The sequence below is a fragment of the Panthera onca genome, chromosome X (assembly GCF_046562875.1).
Source record: "Panthera onca isolate mPanOnc1 chromosome X, mPanOnc1 haplotype 2, whole genome shotgun sequence".
Taxonomy (NCBI): Eukaryota; Metazoa; Chordata; class Mammalia; order Carnivora; family Felidae; genus Panthera; species Panthera onca.
The window spans coordinates 77373102-77387149 of NC_138357.1; the positions used below are offsets into that span (position 1 = coordinate 77373102).

Consider the following 14048-nt stretch of genomic DNA (forward strand, 5'->3'; position numbering starts at 1 on the left):
TTAGCTGAGTGACCCAAGAACTTTGGCTAATTTTTCTCTTAGGAATGCTAATTAAGAAACATGGTTGGAGGGGCGCCTGGGTGGCTCAGTCGTTTGAGCGGCCGACTTCGGCTCAGGTCACGATCTTGCGGTCCGGTCCGTGAGTTCCAGCCCCACGTCGCGCCCTGTGCTGACAGCTCAGAGCCTGGAGCCTGTTTCAGATTCTGTGTCTCCCTCTCTCTGACCCTCCCCTGTTCATGCTCTGTCTCTCTCTGTCTCAAAAATAAATAAACGTTAAAAAAAATTTTTTTTAAAAGAAACATGGTTTGAGAAATTTAATAAGTACTTTGCAGCACGTTTTGAAAGGCAATTGCATCTCTGCCTCCTCTCTTAGTGTTCAGTTCACTGTTGAAATACAGGAAAAGATACACAAATTCAAACAGTTTGGCCTCTACTCTTTAAATCTTGATCTATTTCATGAAAGTATCATGCCCACAAGCAACTGGCTGGCTTCTTCTTTACTAAATCCTTGTGTTTTAATGGTATTCACCCCAACATTCCTTGCCCTCCTTACCTGTTTCATAGCAATGAGGACAATGCTGGTCCTGATAGGACTAAGATTTTTTCCCACCGCTTCAAAGCAATCAGTTTTTCTAATAAAATAATGCATTAGAGGGGCGCCTGGGTGGCTCAGTCGGTTGAGCGTCCGACTTCGGCTCAGGTCATGATCTCACGGTCCGTGAGTTCGAGCCCCGCGTTGGGCTCTGTGCTGACAGCTCAGAGCCTGGAGCCTGTTTCAGATTCTGTGTCTCCCTCTCTCTCTGATCCTCCCCTGTTCATGCTCTGTCTCTCTCTGTCTCAAAAATAAATAAACGTTAAAAAATAATGCATTAGAACTCACTGCTAGCACAGCTCCTAAATATTCTCTCATCCATTACAAACTTCTAATCAATTGAGAGTTATTGAACACTTACTATAAGAAGACTATCAGTTTGGCTTGAATATTGTTTTAAGTACTGCTTCAGGAAAAGGGGCAGAAGGCTATAATTTATATTTCCCTTTGTTTATCTATAACATTTTCCTTCCTATCCTAACTACCCTGGTTTCTTACAACTCAGTAAAGAGCAGGTTAGATACCTGTTATTGAAGAGGTCAAGAAGCCAAGGTAAACTCATAGAAGCTAAGAGTTGCTGGCCTTGGGCCACTGGGCCAAGCCACTTTCCCTATATGAGTCCGTTCTTTTCCTGGTAAAAGGAGATGAACCTACTTACCACCTTCATAGTGGTTGTGAGGATGAAATGAGGGACTGTACATGCAGCTCTCAGCACTAGTAGCTGATATGTGCCAGGCACTTACACAGACTTGTACCCTTTGCCCTCCTCTTACAGGACACAGCTTGGCCCAATTCTTGCCTCTGGACTCTATGGTAGGGTAGCTCAGACCCATAGTCTTTGTGACAAGTTAACTCAATAGTCTTCAAATGCTTACTAGTGGAACTATATGACAGGGATCTTTTTTTTTTTTTTTTTTTAATTTTTTTAATGTTTATTTATGTTTGAGACAGAGAGAGACAGAGCATGAATGGGGGAGGGTCGGAGAGAGAGGGAGACACAGAATCGGAAGCAGGCTCCAGGCTCTGAGCTGTCAGCACAGAGCCTGACATGGGGCTCGAACTCACAGACTGTGAGATCATGACCTGAGCCAAAGTCGGAAGCTCAACCGACTGAGCCACCCAGGCGCCCCGACAGGGATCTTAAAGACCATCAAGAAAGTATTGGGCTAGACACCATGGAGAATTTCCTGGTTGTGAAAGGTATTTCTGGGATCCAAAGAAGAGAGGGGCTTCATTTTTCCCTATAGAACCTCTAAAAAATCAATGTGGACATCCACAATGTCCTGAGATATATATTCTACTAACTTTTCTCTAGCACCTAAAAATTACCAAGCCCGTATTCAGTACCATTGGGATGATCTCATTGAATACTTATAACAAGCCTTTGAAGTGGGGCTAGATAGGTTCATTTTTCAAATAAGGAAACTGAGGCCCAGAAAAAGAAAGGGAAAGCTCATTCAGAGAGACTCTGATTCACCTTTAGTTGAGAGTGAGCCAAAGTCTTCTTTTTGTAAAGTCCAGCTCTCTGGCCCAGTCTGTGCTTTGGAAGTAACTATTTCTTACAAGCTCTCATCTCCTCCAAATCATTTTCCATTTGGCCTCTAGAGTTACCTCCCTAAGACATCCCTCCAATCTTATCACTCCCATGCTTTGAAACATAAAATAATTTGGTATTATTTGGCACATAGTAAGCACTTAATAAATGTAAATTGAATAAATGTGTGCCTATATGATTAAGTCTAAACTTTTTAGTGTGACATTCAAGGTCTTTCATATTCTGGCTCCAACCCAGCTTTCTACATATTTTTCCCACTTCTCTTTCCCACCTCCACAGCCCATATATGAACCTTATACTTCAGACACCGTGGTCCACTTGTCCTTTCCTTTATATATGTGTTGTGCCTTCTCCTGGAAAGTCTATCTTCCCCAATGGTCTGGCAAATTCTCCGTCACCTTTTGAGACCTATTTACATCTTTTCTGGTCAGGTTACACCTTATCCATTCCTGTATTATGATAGAACACTGCACTGTAATTAATGGGTCACCTTACAGGCTCTCCTGCTCCTCAAAGCCAAGGACCTATTTTTATTCATTTTTGCCTCCTTCATTGACTGGCACAATCTGAGCTCAGAATGGATTGAAGGCTGGAAGGAACTAGGTCACTCCCCCAGCTTTAGCAGCTACTCCTTCCTCCCCTGCCTCTTCTCCAACCCCGCCCTCCCGCATCTCCATCTGAATGCCAAAACCACTAATTCCCCTAGCTGCCACCCGAACACTCAACATCCCAAAAGAGAATTCTGCAGGGTTTCTCTCCAGCCCCAAAGCACCCACTAATTAGCGACTGACTCCTGGTTACCTTTTGGGGATGAGTGGGCTTAAGGGCCCCTGGAGGGGTGTGAGTGAGTACGTCTTTTATCTCTCCAGTTGCCTTCCGGGGTATTTTTTTCCCATTTTTTCCGCAGGGGCTAGAGGAACATCCCCGTTCACTAGAATACCTCATAACCTTTGACATAATTATCTGTGACAAATTGATTTAAAATGTGGCTGCAGGAAGCGAAATAGGCATGTCTCGCTAGACCTTCTGGGAGTTGTAGTCTCGCTGGTCCTTGCGCTGCCTGGCTTCTCTTGGAGCTAAGAACTACAGCTCCCAGGCCTGCTCAGAATCCCTACCGCACAGGCTCAGATCCCCTGCCCGGAGGAGGTGGTTACGTTGTGTCTATTGTATCGCTGGACTTGTGTGTTTGTACATTTCTCAGGACGAGAAATTGAGAGTGAAAAGCATGGCAGATGAACAAGAAATCATGTGCAAATTGGAAAGCATTAAAGAGATCAGGTAAGTGGAACGTTGCAGCGCCTCCCAGACCCCCTCGATGCCCCCAAAATCCCTCGCTGCGGGAGGGAGCTGAGTTACCTATGGAAAGTATCTATTGTTAAGCTACTTGTGGAGAGGGGCTGGAAAGGAACCCATGCACGGAATTCAAGGATGGAAGGGAGGCTGGAAAGTGTCGGAACTGAGACTAGCAGAGAGAATGACCAACAGAGACGTCTCTCTTGCCAGTGTCATAGAAAAGCCAGATGGAGACACAGGGGGGTTGGGGGGGTTGTTGGTTCCAAGACAGCCTTTTTCATCTTGGGATGGGAGTTGGGGGACAGCATTCTAAAATCCATTATTTTTTTAGTGTTTGTTGGCTCCAGGGTGTATTTGGCTCCTTGCTTTTTAAGAGTCAAGATGTTGTTTGTTTGTTTGTTTGTTTGTTTTGTTTTGTTTTGTTTTAAGTCTCCTGATCAACTTCAGGACCTGAAACTCACGCTAGCCTTTTGAGAGCAAAGTCCAGTGCATTGGGGCTGGTGGTGGCTGCCAGGGACTGAGAGTTGGGGGTGCAGCAGTATCCAGCAGGCTGGGACTGGGAGGATGGCAAGCACTCAAGCACTCCAGAGTGTGTCATTTTTGCATTCACACACTCACCATCTTCTTCCTCTCCTACCCGGTGCTCCATAAGGAGGATGGGATCAATGGAGACTGGGGAAGTGGTGGCTGTGCCAGAAAGTGGGAACTCAACTGCAGTTCTAAGACTCCAGAGGTGTAAGGTAGGCAAGCAAAGTTGGAGTTGCCTGTGTCCTGACCCTTTCCCTCCAGGAGCAGCATTAGCAAGGCAATGATGTTGTCCTTGCTCAGAACACAGTATCATCTGGCAAGTGGACTTCTTGGGCTTTCCTGCACCTACTATGCTTTGCCAGAACCACACCCCTTCGCCCACTCCAGCTTGGCCTGGGTTGGGCAGTCTCCCTTGAGTGTTTTCACAGAACCTGGGGAAAAGCAGCAGTGGGGGAGAGTGGATAGCAAGTATGTCCCTTTAAGAAATAAGACGTTGGACCAAAAGATTTAACCCTTGGAGTGAATGCCTTAGGTGAGACTCACGCATATAGGCAGTGTAGGGAAACACTTGAGCTTTTTTTGTCCTTTGGACGGTCTGCATCTCTTCCACACGGGTTTAAAGGGAAGGGAACTATTATTTATTGAGCACCTGGTGTGCCAAGCTCACTGACCCACTATTGCTTATTTCAGCAACAGTCCGGAGAGCTTCCTACATCTCTTTTACAACTGGGAAAATGGAAGCTTGGAACATTTAAGTAGCTTTCCCAGAGCCAAACAGCTTGAAAATGCCAGATTTTGACAGGAACCCAGTCAATTTGTGTGCAGAGGCTCTGGTTTTCCCACTGTATCCCATGGAGGGTCCATGGGAAAGGCTGGAGATGGGGGTTATGTTGCAATATTTTTCTGCAAAATTATAAGAAGATAGGGAGTGAGATACTTTGGTGTGTCAGAAGGCCAGCTATCATAATAACAATAAGCTAATAAGCTAATAACAGCTAATAAGAAGCTTAAGCCTGAAAGTCGGAGACCTAGACTTTTACTCTTACTGGACTTTAAAGAAACCTCTGCCCAACCCCAAAAGAAGGTACAATTGAGAGCAAGAGAAGTAACTCCTACCAGTGGAGAATACATGGGGAACCTCTACCCTTACCAGTATAAACCAGGCATTCCTACCACTAGCTGGGATGGGTACATCAGAGGCCTACAGAAAGGGCTGAAGTCCCACCAGCAACCAGCAGTAGCAAGGAGTCCCTTGCAAACCTGACAGTCAACCAGGAGCCCAGTGGAGAACCTGGACTTATACTGATCACTTCCTACAAAACAAACAAAACAAAACACATGTCAGGTCTGCAAAACCAAAAGATTTAAAAGAGATCTATTGTCCAAATTTAATTTTTAGATAAATCACTTGCCATACCAAGATTATCAACTTAAATGACAAGAGAAGGTAAACACATGCCAACATTGAGATGACACAGATGTTAGAATTATCTTGCAAGGATTTTTTAAAATATAATTTGTTGTCAAATTGGCTTCCATACAATACCCAGTGCTCATCCCAACAGGGATTTTAAAGCAGCTATCATAAAAATGATACACTAAGCGATTGCACCACACTTAAATGATGAAATTGAATATCTCAGCATATAGATAGAAAGTCCCAGCAAGGATATATAAAACACAAAGGAGAACTAAACAGAAATTTATGAACTGAAAATTATTATGTATGTGTACACACACACACACACACACTCACATGCACACATACCACATACATACATACATATTGGGGGCATACACGTCTAGAATTGTTGTATTTTCTTGGTGGCCTCACCTCTCTTATTGTGTAATATCCTACTCTGTTCCTTTGCTCTGAAATCTGCTTTATCTGATATTAACATAGTCACTCCTGGATTCTTTTAATTCAAGTTTCCATGTTATCATTTCTTTTTATTCTCGTCCTACCTATATCATTATATTTGAAGTACATTTTTAATACACAGCATATGGTTTGATCGTTTTTAAAATCAACTTTAAATTGTATACATGTATACAAATACACACACACACACACACACACACACACACACACTGAGTGGATGGGCTCCACAGCAAGATGGGGAAGACAGAGGAACAAATCAGACAATTTAAACATCAAACTATAGAAATCAAAATCCAAACAAAGGAAAATTAGATTCCAAAAAAATAAGATAAAAGAAAGACTTAAGCACAGCCTTCAGACCTGTGGGACTATAAAAAAGATCTAACATCTATGTCAACAGAATCTCAGGAATTGAGGAGAAATGAGGACTATGAAAGTACTTGAAGAAATACTGGCTAAAACTTCCCAAATTGAGCAAAGGACTTGAACCTCCAGAATCATCAAGCTAAGCAAACACCATCAGGATAAATGTGAAGAAATTCACACCAAGATGCATTATAATCAACCTTCTGAAAACAAAAGGCAAAGAAAAGATCTAGGAAGCAACCAAAGACCAAAGCAACCAAACAACACCTTACCTATACATTCAGGGGGAAAAAATTAGAAGACAACAGATTTCTCATCAGACATTGACCAGACCCTAGCGGGAACTGGCACAACATTTTCCAAGTGCTGAAGGAAGAGAATCATGAACCCTGAAAGAAATCCTGGATGAAACCCAAAATCTTATGTCCAGTGATAATATCCTACATGAATAAAACGATTAATTGAGTAAGACATTCTAAAATGAATTGAAACAGGGAATTTATCAGTAGGAAGTCTACCTTATAAGAATGACTAATGACTAAAGTAGGTTATTTGAACACAAAATAAACAGTAAAAGGACTCTTGCAAGGAAGAACACAGTGAGCTAAAACATGGGTAAATACAAGAAAAGTTTTTTTCTCTTGAGTTGTCTGAATTATGTTTGATGATTGGATCAAAATTTATCTCCCTGTCTCATGTAGTTCTCCGTGTACATAGAGGAAATGTTTAAGACATTCATGTCATAAATAGGGGAGTGTAAAGGGATGTAAAAGTGGGATGATGTTTGTATATTTCACTTGAGCTGATAACAATGATGACATCAGATGACTGAGATAAATTATGCATACATACTGTAATAATGAGAGGAAACACTAAAAAAGCTATACAAAGAGATGCACTCAAAAACATTATAGATAAATCAAAGTGGAATTTAAAAAAAAATGTTCAAGGGGCTCCTGGGTGAATCAGTTGGTTAAGCATCTGACTTCAGCTCAGGTCATGGTCTCACTGTTCGTGGGTTCAAGCCCTGCATTGTTGACTTCAGCTCAGGTCATGGTCTTGCAGTTTGTGGGTTTAAGTCCCATGTTGTTCTCTGTGGTGACAGTTCAGAGCCTGGAGCCTGCTTCAGATTCTCTATCTCCCTCTCTCTGCCCCTACCCTGCTCGCACTCTCTCTCTCTCGCTCTCAAAAATAAACATTAAAAAAATGTGCAAGTCACCCATAGGAAAGCAGGACAAAGAAGAAAAAACAAAAACTAAAACCAGAGAGAACAAACAGCACAAAATAAAATGGCAGGCTGCGGCTTAACATACCAATAATCATGTGCATATAAGTGGTCTAAACACACCAATTAAAAATGGATTTAAAAAATGATACAAGCATATGCTATCTATAAAAAATGCACTTCAAATATAATAATATAGATATGCTGACAGTAAAAGGAGGGGAAAAGATACCATGCAAACTTGAATTAAAGAAACCAGGCATGGCTGTGTTAATGTCAGATAAAGCAGATTTCAGAGCAAAGACAAATCCCAGGAACAGAGTGGGATATTACATAATAAGAAAGGGCCAAGCCACCAAGAAGATATAATAATTCTAGGTGTGTCTGTCCCCCAAATCATTTAAATTAGCTTGCTTCTGACAACTTTACAGTAATATACAAAGGTTACATCATTTGGTTTAAGAATTTAAAGTGGGGGAGTACTACAAATATTTGATGTTCACACATAGACAGGTAAACATGTATGGGAGGTGAAGAGAAGGAGGGAACAAAGGAAAGGGAAGAAAGAACTGGAGAAAGGAGGTAGCATATATGTTGATCACCTAATTTCAAAGCTCTTGGGTCATTTAATATTCAATCTTCCTAGTGGAAATCTGGTAGGAATTATTTCCCCCATTTTACAGTAAGGATACTGAGGCTCGGAGAGGTTAGGTAACATATCTATGGTCATACAGCTAACAAAGGGAGAGAATATATCCTATTCACATGGCATATGCATTTCAAAAAATGCTGATAATCTGATTAACCATTATGCAGTTCTTCAACTATTCTCAAATCCCTTGAAGGTATGAGCAGAGCAGCCTATTTTGATTAAAAACTAACAATAATGTTGTTTCTAAGCTGAAGTAGCAGTGATGATGGCAAGCAACATCAACAAAAAACCTGATTAAGACAAGCTGGAAACTAGACAGACTCCCCAGGTGGAGGCCCAGCACGAAGTACATTCATACTCAGTGCTCATGTATACCAACAGCAGAATTTGAAATAGGAAATGCCTCAGGAATAGATTCTTCCACCACAGACCATTTCTCACTCGTGACTCTGACCATGTGTCCAGCCTTGTCTTTCCTCACAATCCCAACCACACAGCAACACTGTGCTCCAGATCACAGACCCCAAATCTCACACTGGTCTATTTTGCTCACCCAATCATTAAGCTTTCAAGTGGTGGTGAAAGAGCACACAGTTATGTACAAAGGGGAAGAGGAGAATAGAACAAAAAAGGGAGATGGAAAAGGGAATAAAAGAAATTATGAGGCAGAGAAAGTGAATGCAGCCACCACTAGATGAACCAGAGCACACTAGTACCTCTTTGACATGCCCATTCCATTCATGCACACACATTATACTCACCCATGCACACATATCTATACACAATGAGCTTTCCCCACTTAAAAAGGGAAAACACATTTTGAGCTTTCCCCACTTAAAAAGGGAAAACACATTTTGGAAGTATATACACGTATACCTCATTTTATTGTGCTTTGCAGATAGTGAATTTTTTACAAATTGAAGGTTTGCATCACCCCTGCATCAAGCAAGATTTTGGGTGCCATTATTCCCACATCATTTGCTCGCTTCATGTTCCCATGTCATATTTTGGTAATTCTTGTAAAATTTCAAAAATTTCACTATTATTATATGTCTTATGGTGATCTGTGGTCAGTGGTCTGTGATGTATTATTGTATATGTTTCAGGGTGCCATGAACTGCAGCCATATAAAATGGTGGACTTAATGAGTAAATGGTGTCCATTCTGACTTCTCCACTGCCCAGATGTTTTGCCATCTCTCCCCATATCCTTGTGCCTCCCTATACAATGAGATACATCAATATTGACATTAGACCAATTAATAAACCTACAATGATCTCTAAGTGTTCAATTGAAAGAAACACATTTCTCACTTTAAATCAAAAGCTAGAAATTCTTAAGCTTACTGAGGAAGGTAAGTCAAAAGATGAGACAGGCCAAAAGCTAGGCTTGTTGTGCCAGTTAGCTAAGTTGTGAATGCAAAGGAAAATTTCCTGATGGAAGTTGAAAGTGTTGTTCCAATAAACACGTGAGCAATAAGAAAGGAAAACAGCCTTGTTGCTGATATTGGGAAAGTTTTAGTGGTCTGGATAGAAGATAAAACAAGCCACAACATTCCCTTAAGCCAAAGCCTAATCCAAAGCAAGGCCCAAAAACTTTTAATTATTTGAAGACTGAGAGAAGTGAGTAAGCTGCAGAAGAAAAGTTTGAAACTAGCAGAGGTTGGTTCATGAGGTTTAAGGAAAGAAGCATTCTCCATAACACAGAAGTACAAGGTGAAGCAATAAGTGCTGATGTAAAAGCTTCACCAGGTTATCCAGAAATGTTGCTAAGATCATTAATGAGGGTGGCTACGCTAAACAATAGATTTGCAGTGTTGATGTAACAGCCTTATATTGGAAGTAGATGCCATCTAGAACTTTCATAGCTAAAGAGGAGAAGTCTATTCCTAGTTTCAAAGCTTCAGAAGACAGGCTGACTCCCTTGTTATGGGCTAATGTAGGTTGAAGCCAGGGCTCATTTACCATTCTGAAAATCCTAGTGCCCTTAAGAATTATCCTAAAGCCACTCTGCCTATGCTCTATAAACAGAACAACAAAGCCTGGATGAAAGCACATCTGTTTACAGTATGGTTTACTGAATAATTTAAGCCTACCATTGAGGCTACTGTTGAGAAAAAAAAAGTCCTTTCAAAATATTACTGCTCACTGACAATGCACCTGGTCACCCAAGAGATCTGATAGAAATGAACAACTAGATTAATGTTGTTTCTGTATTTGCTAACACAGCATCCATCTGTAGCCCATGGATCAAGGAGTAATTTCACCCTTAAGAAACACATTTTGTGGGGCACCTGAGTGGCTCAGTCAGTTAAGCACCCAATTTCAGCTCAGGTCATGATCTCACAGTTTGTGAGTTCAAGCCCCACGTTGGGCTCTGTGCTGATAGAGCCTGGAGCCTGCTTCAGATTCTGTGTCTCCCTCTCTCTCTCTGCCCCTCCCCCATTCGTGCTCTGTTTCTGTCTCTCAAAAATAATACATAAATGTCAAAAAAATTTTTTTTAATAAATACATTTTGTAAGGCTATAGCTGTCATAGATAGTGATTCCTCTGATGGATCTGGGTAAAGCAAATTGAAAACCTGGAAAAGGTTAACCACTCTAGATGTCATTAAGAACACTCATGGTTCATGGGAAGTGATCAAAATATCAAAAGTGACAGGAGTTTAGAAGAAATAATTGCACCCTTATGGATGACTTTAAAGGATTTAAAACTTCATTGGAGGAACTAACTGCAGATATGGTGCAAATAGCAAGAAAACTGGAATTAGAAGTGGAACCTGAAGATGTGACTGGATTGCTGCAATCTCATGATAAAACTTTAACAGATGAGGAGTTGCTTCCTATGGATGAGCAAAGAAAGTGGTTTCTTGGGATGGAATATACTCCTGGTGAAGATGCCATGAAGATTGTTGAAATGACAACAAAAGATTTAGGATATTACATAAATATCAGTTGATAAAGCAGCAGTGTTTGAGAGGATTAACTGCAATTTTAAAAGAACTTCTGGGATAAAATGTCACCAAACAGCATCACATGCTACAGAGATATCGTTCATGTAAAGTGTCAATTAATATAGCAAACTTCATTGTCTTGTTTTAAGAAATTGCCACAGCAACCCCACATTTCACCAACCATCACCCTGATCAGTCAGCAGACATCAACATCAAGGCAAGACCCTCCACTAGCAAAAAGATTATCATTCATTGAAATGTCACATGATGTTTAGCTGTTTTTAGCAATAAAATATTTTTAACGTATGTACATCTTTTTTAGACATAATGTTATTGCATACTTAATAGACTACAGTACAGTGTAAACATAGCTTTTTATGTACTAGGAAACAAAAAATATTTGGCTTTTATTATTGTAATATTCATTGTATTTCAGTGGTCTGAATCAGAACCCATAATATGTCAGAATCATGCCTGTTTTGTGGTGTGAAGGAGATTCTCTTAAGTATAAGTTTCTGCTCTAGGTCCTCTTTTTTTTCTTTCTTTCATCCAGCTATACTCCTATGGCTTCAAATATTACTTTCAAATCCCCAGTCTCTACCCCCTAGCATCCTTCCAAGCTTCAGCCCAATACATCCCACAGCCTCCTGGACTTGTCCACCTGGTTGTTCCACATATGATGCTTACATTGGCCAAATCTTATGACTTTGTTTCCCCCTACCCCAGTCCAGGTACTTACCCTAATGATTTAGTGCCATTATTCTCTGAATAGTTACCTCAGATTGAAACCTAAATGTCAGTGTTGCTTACATTTTTTTTTATAACTCACCTCTGATGTCTTAGTAAGTCCTATTGTTTCTACATTTGCCATATGGCTCAAATTCCTGCCCCATTCTCCATTTCCACACTTACTGCCCCATTATGCCTTCATCATGACTGTCCTGCGTTTTTGTAATGTTTTATCCATTTGTACCTACAGAATTACTTTCCTGTCTTCATTCTCCTTCCCTGTCTTCAGTGCCATCCACATTGCTATAAGAACTGCCTTCCTAAAGTGCTGGTGTTACTATGTTATCCTTCAAACACATTTACTGACTTCCCATTGCCTATAGCAATTTTTTTTTTCAAAACACAGGTCATGAGCCATATGTTTCATGAAATAAATTAGTCAGTTTCCAGTAACATTTATAAAACCTTTTTTAAAAGTAAAATAAAGGGGGGCCTGGGTGGCTCAGTAGGTTAAGCGTCTGTCTTCATCTCAGGTCATGATCTCGTGCTTGTGAGTTTGAGCCCCGCATCAGGCTCTGTGCTGGCAGCTCAGAGCCTGGAGCCTGCTTTGGATTCTGTGTCTCCCTCTCTCTGTCCCTTCCCCAGCTCACATTCTGTCTCTGTCTCTCTCTCTCTCTCTCAAAAATAAATAAACATTAAAAAAATTAAAAAATAATAAAATAAGATAGAAAATATAAACATACATTACATAAGAAATGGTAGGTGTTCTTCTCACAAACTTTTGTTTTCAAGTTTTTATCTGTCTATGTGTGTATTGAGTCACAATATGAAAATCATTTCTTGCTGTAGGTCATTTCTTACTGTATGTCTACTGGACTGCTATTTGCCTACAATTGTTATATTCATGCCCCCCCCCAAGGCTGGCCCAGGCCCACCTTTCCAATCTTATCTGCTACTACTCCTTTTCATTCAACCTATCCTTTATCTACATGAATGTTCCTTGCTCTCTCACAAATTTTCGTTCCTGTAGGCCTTTGCCAGTGTCAGTCCCTCATTCTTGAATTCCCTTCCCTCATTCTAAGCCTGTAAGTCCTACTTTTTTTTTTTTTCAGGGAAGACCCAGAACAAACCCTGCCTCTTATTCAAAACCTTCCACATTCCCCAGTCCAAATGGATCACTAACTTTTTGGGCTCCCACAAGGAAACTTACAGAAATTTATTATTCCACTCAAGTTATTCTGCCTTTTGATAAAGTTTTGAATTGACATCTCCTTTCCTTACTTCATTCAGTCATTGCTGTGGCAGCTTCAGCAGGTTCTTCTGTCACCTGGCTTGAGAACTGACACATCCCCAGTGCTCACTCAGCAGTTCATCACAGGAGATCTGGTACCTCTGTGATTTAGGAATGGGCAAGTCAAGCCAAACAATGCCCATAACAGGAGAGAGAATGGAGAGGAGTTGACATTTGATAGCTGTAATGAAGTCTTCAAACTGAACTGTTCTAAGATACCTGCTTTTCTGACAGTAGCTGTTTTCCCAGATTAGCAAATAAATATAAAATGGAAGAACACTCAGTATTTACGGAGTGTTCTAGCTAGACTAGAGTAAGCCAGAAAAGCTGGCTCTTTTTTCTTCATTAAGTGACATTTACCAACCGCCTGATCTGTGCTATACACCAGGCTGGGATATTCTGTGGGAACCATTAAGATAAATTAGACCTTCTCTCAAGGATCTTAGAATCAAGATGAATAGCTCTGATCTGTCTCCTGAGTTCCAGACTCACATATCCAACTTCCCACTTAACCAACCCCACTGAATGTGCCACTGGCATCTCAAACAGGCCCCAACAGAACTTTCAATTCCACCCCCATCCCAAATATTCCCCTTTCCTAGTCTGCCCCATCAGTAAATGTCACCCCAACCCAAAATCTGGAATAATTTTTTATTCCTCCCTCTCCGACTCCCTACATCTGAAGCATTAGTTCAGTGACTATTAAACATTAGCATACTGGTTATGCATCAGGCTCTACCTGCTGGACCCTTCAAACAGATTGCTGGGTCCTGTCTCCAGAGTCTGATTAAGTAGATCTGGGGTGGAGCCTGAGCATTTGCATTTCTCACAAGTTCCCAGGCAATATTGTTACTGCTGGTCCAGGGATCACACTTTAAAAATCACTGCATTGGGGCGCCTGGGTGGCGCAGTCGGTTAAGCGTCCGACTTCAGCCAGGTCACGATCTCGCGGTCCGTGAGTTCGAGCCCCGCGTCAGGCTCTG

The 14048-nt window shown here is 41.1% G+C and overlaps 1 protein-coding gene across 2 annotated transcripts in view; it reads left to right on the top strand.

Annotated features, from left to right (window-relative positions):
• The first annotated feature begins 3258 nt into the window (after positions 1–3258).
• Positions 3259–14048, top strand: part of ZC4H2 (zinc finger C4H2-type containing) — a 29984-nt gene continuing 19194 nt past the window's right edge. Inside the window, exon 1 of one of the 2 annotated variants that reach the window (XM_081794353.1) lies at positions 3259–3425. In XM_081794353.1, coding sequence (XP_081650479.1) covers positions 3373–3425 — 53 coding nt within the window. In that variant the 5' untranslated portion in view covers positions 3259–3372. The remainder of the gene's footprint in view (positions 3426–14048) is intronic. The other variant, XM_081794352.1, reaches the window with a different exon arrangement.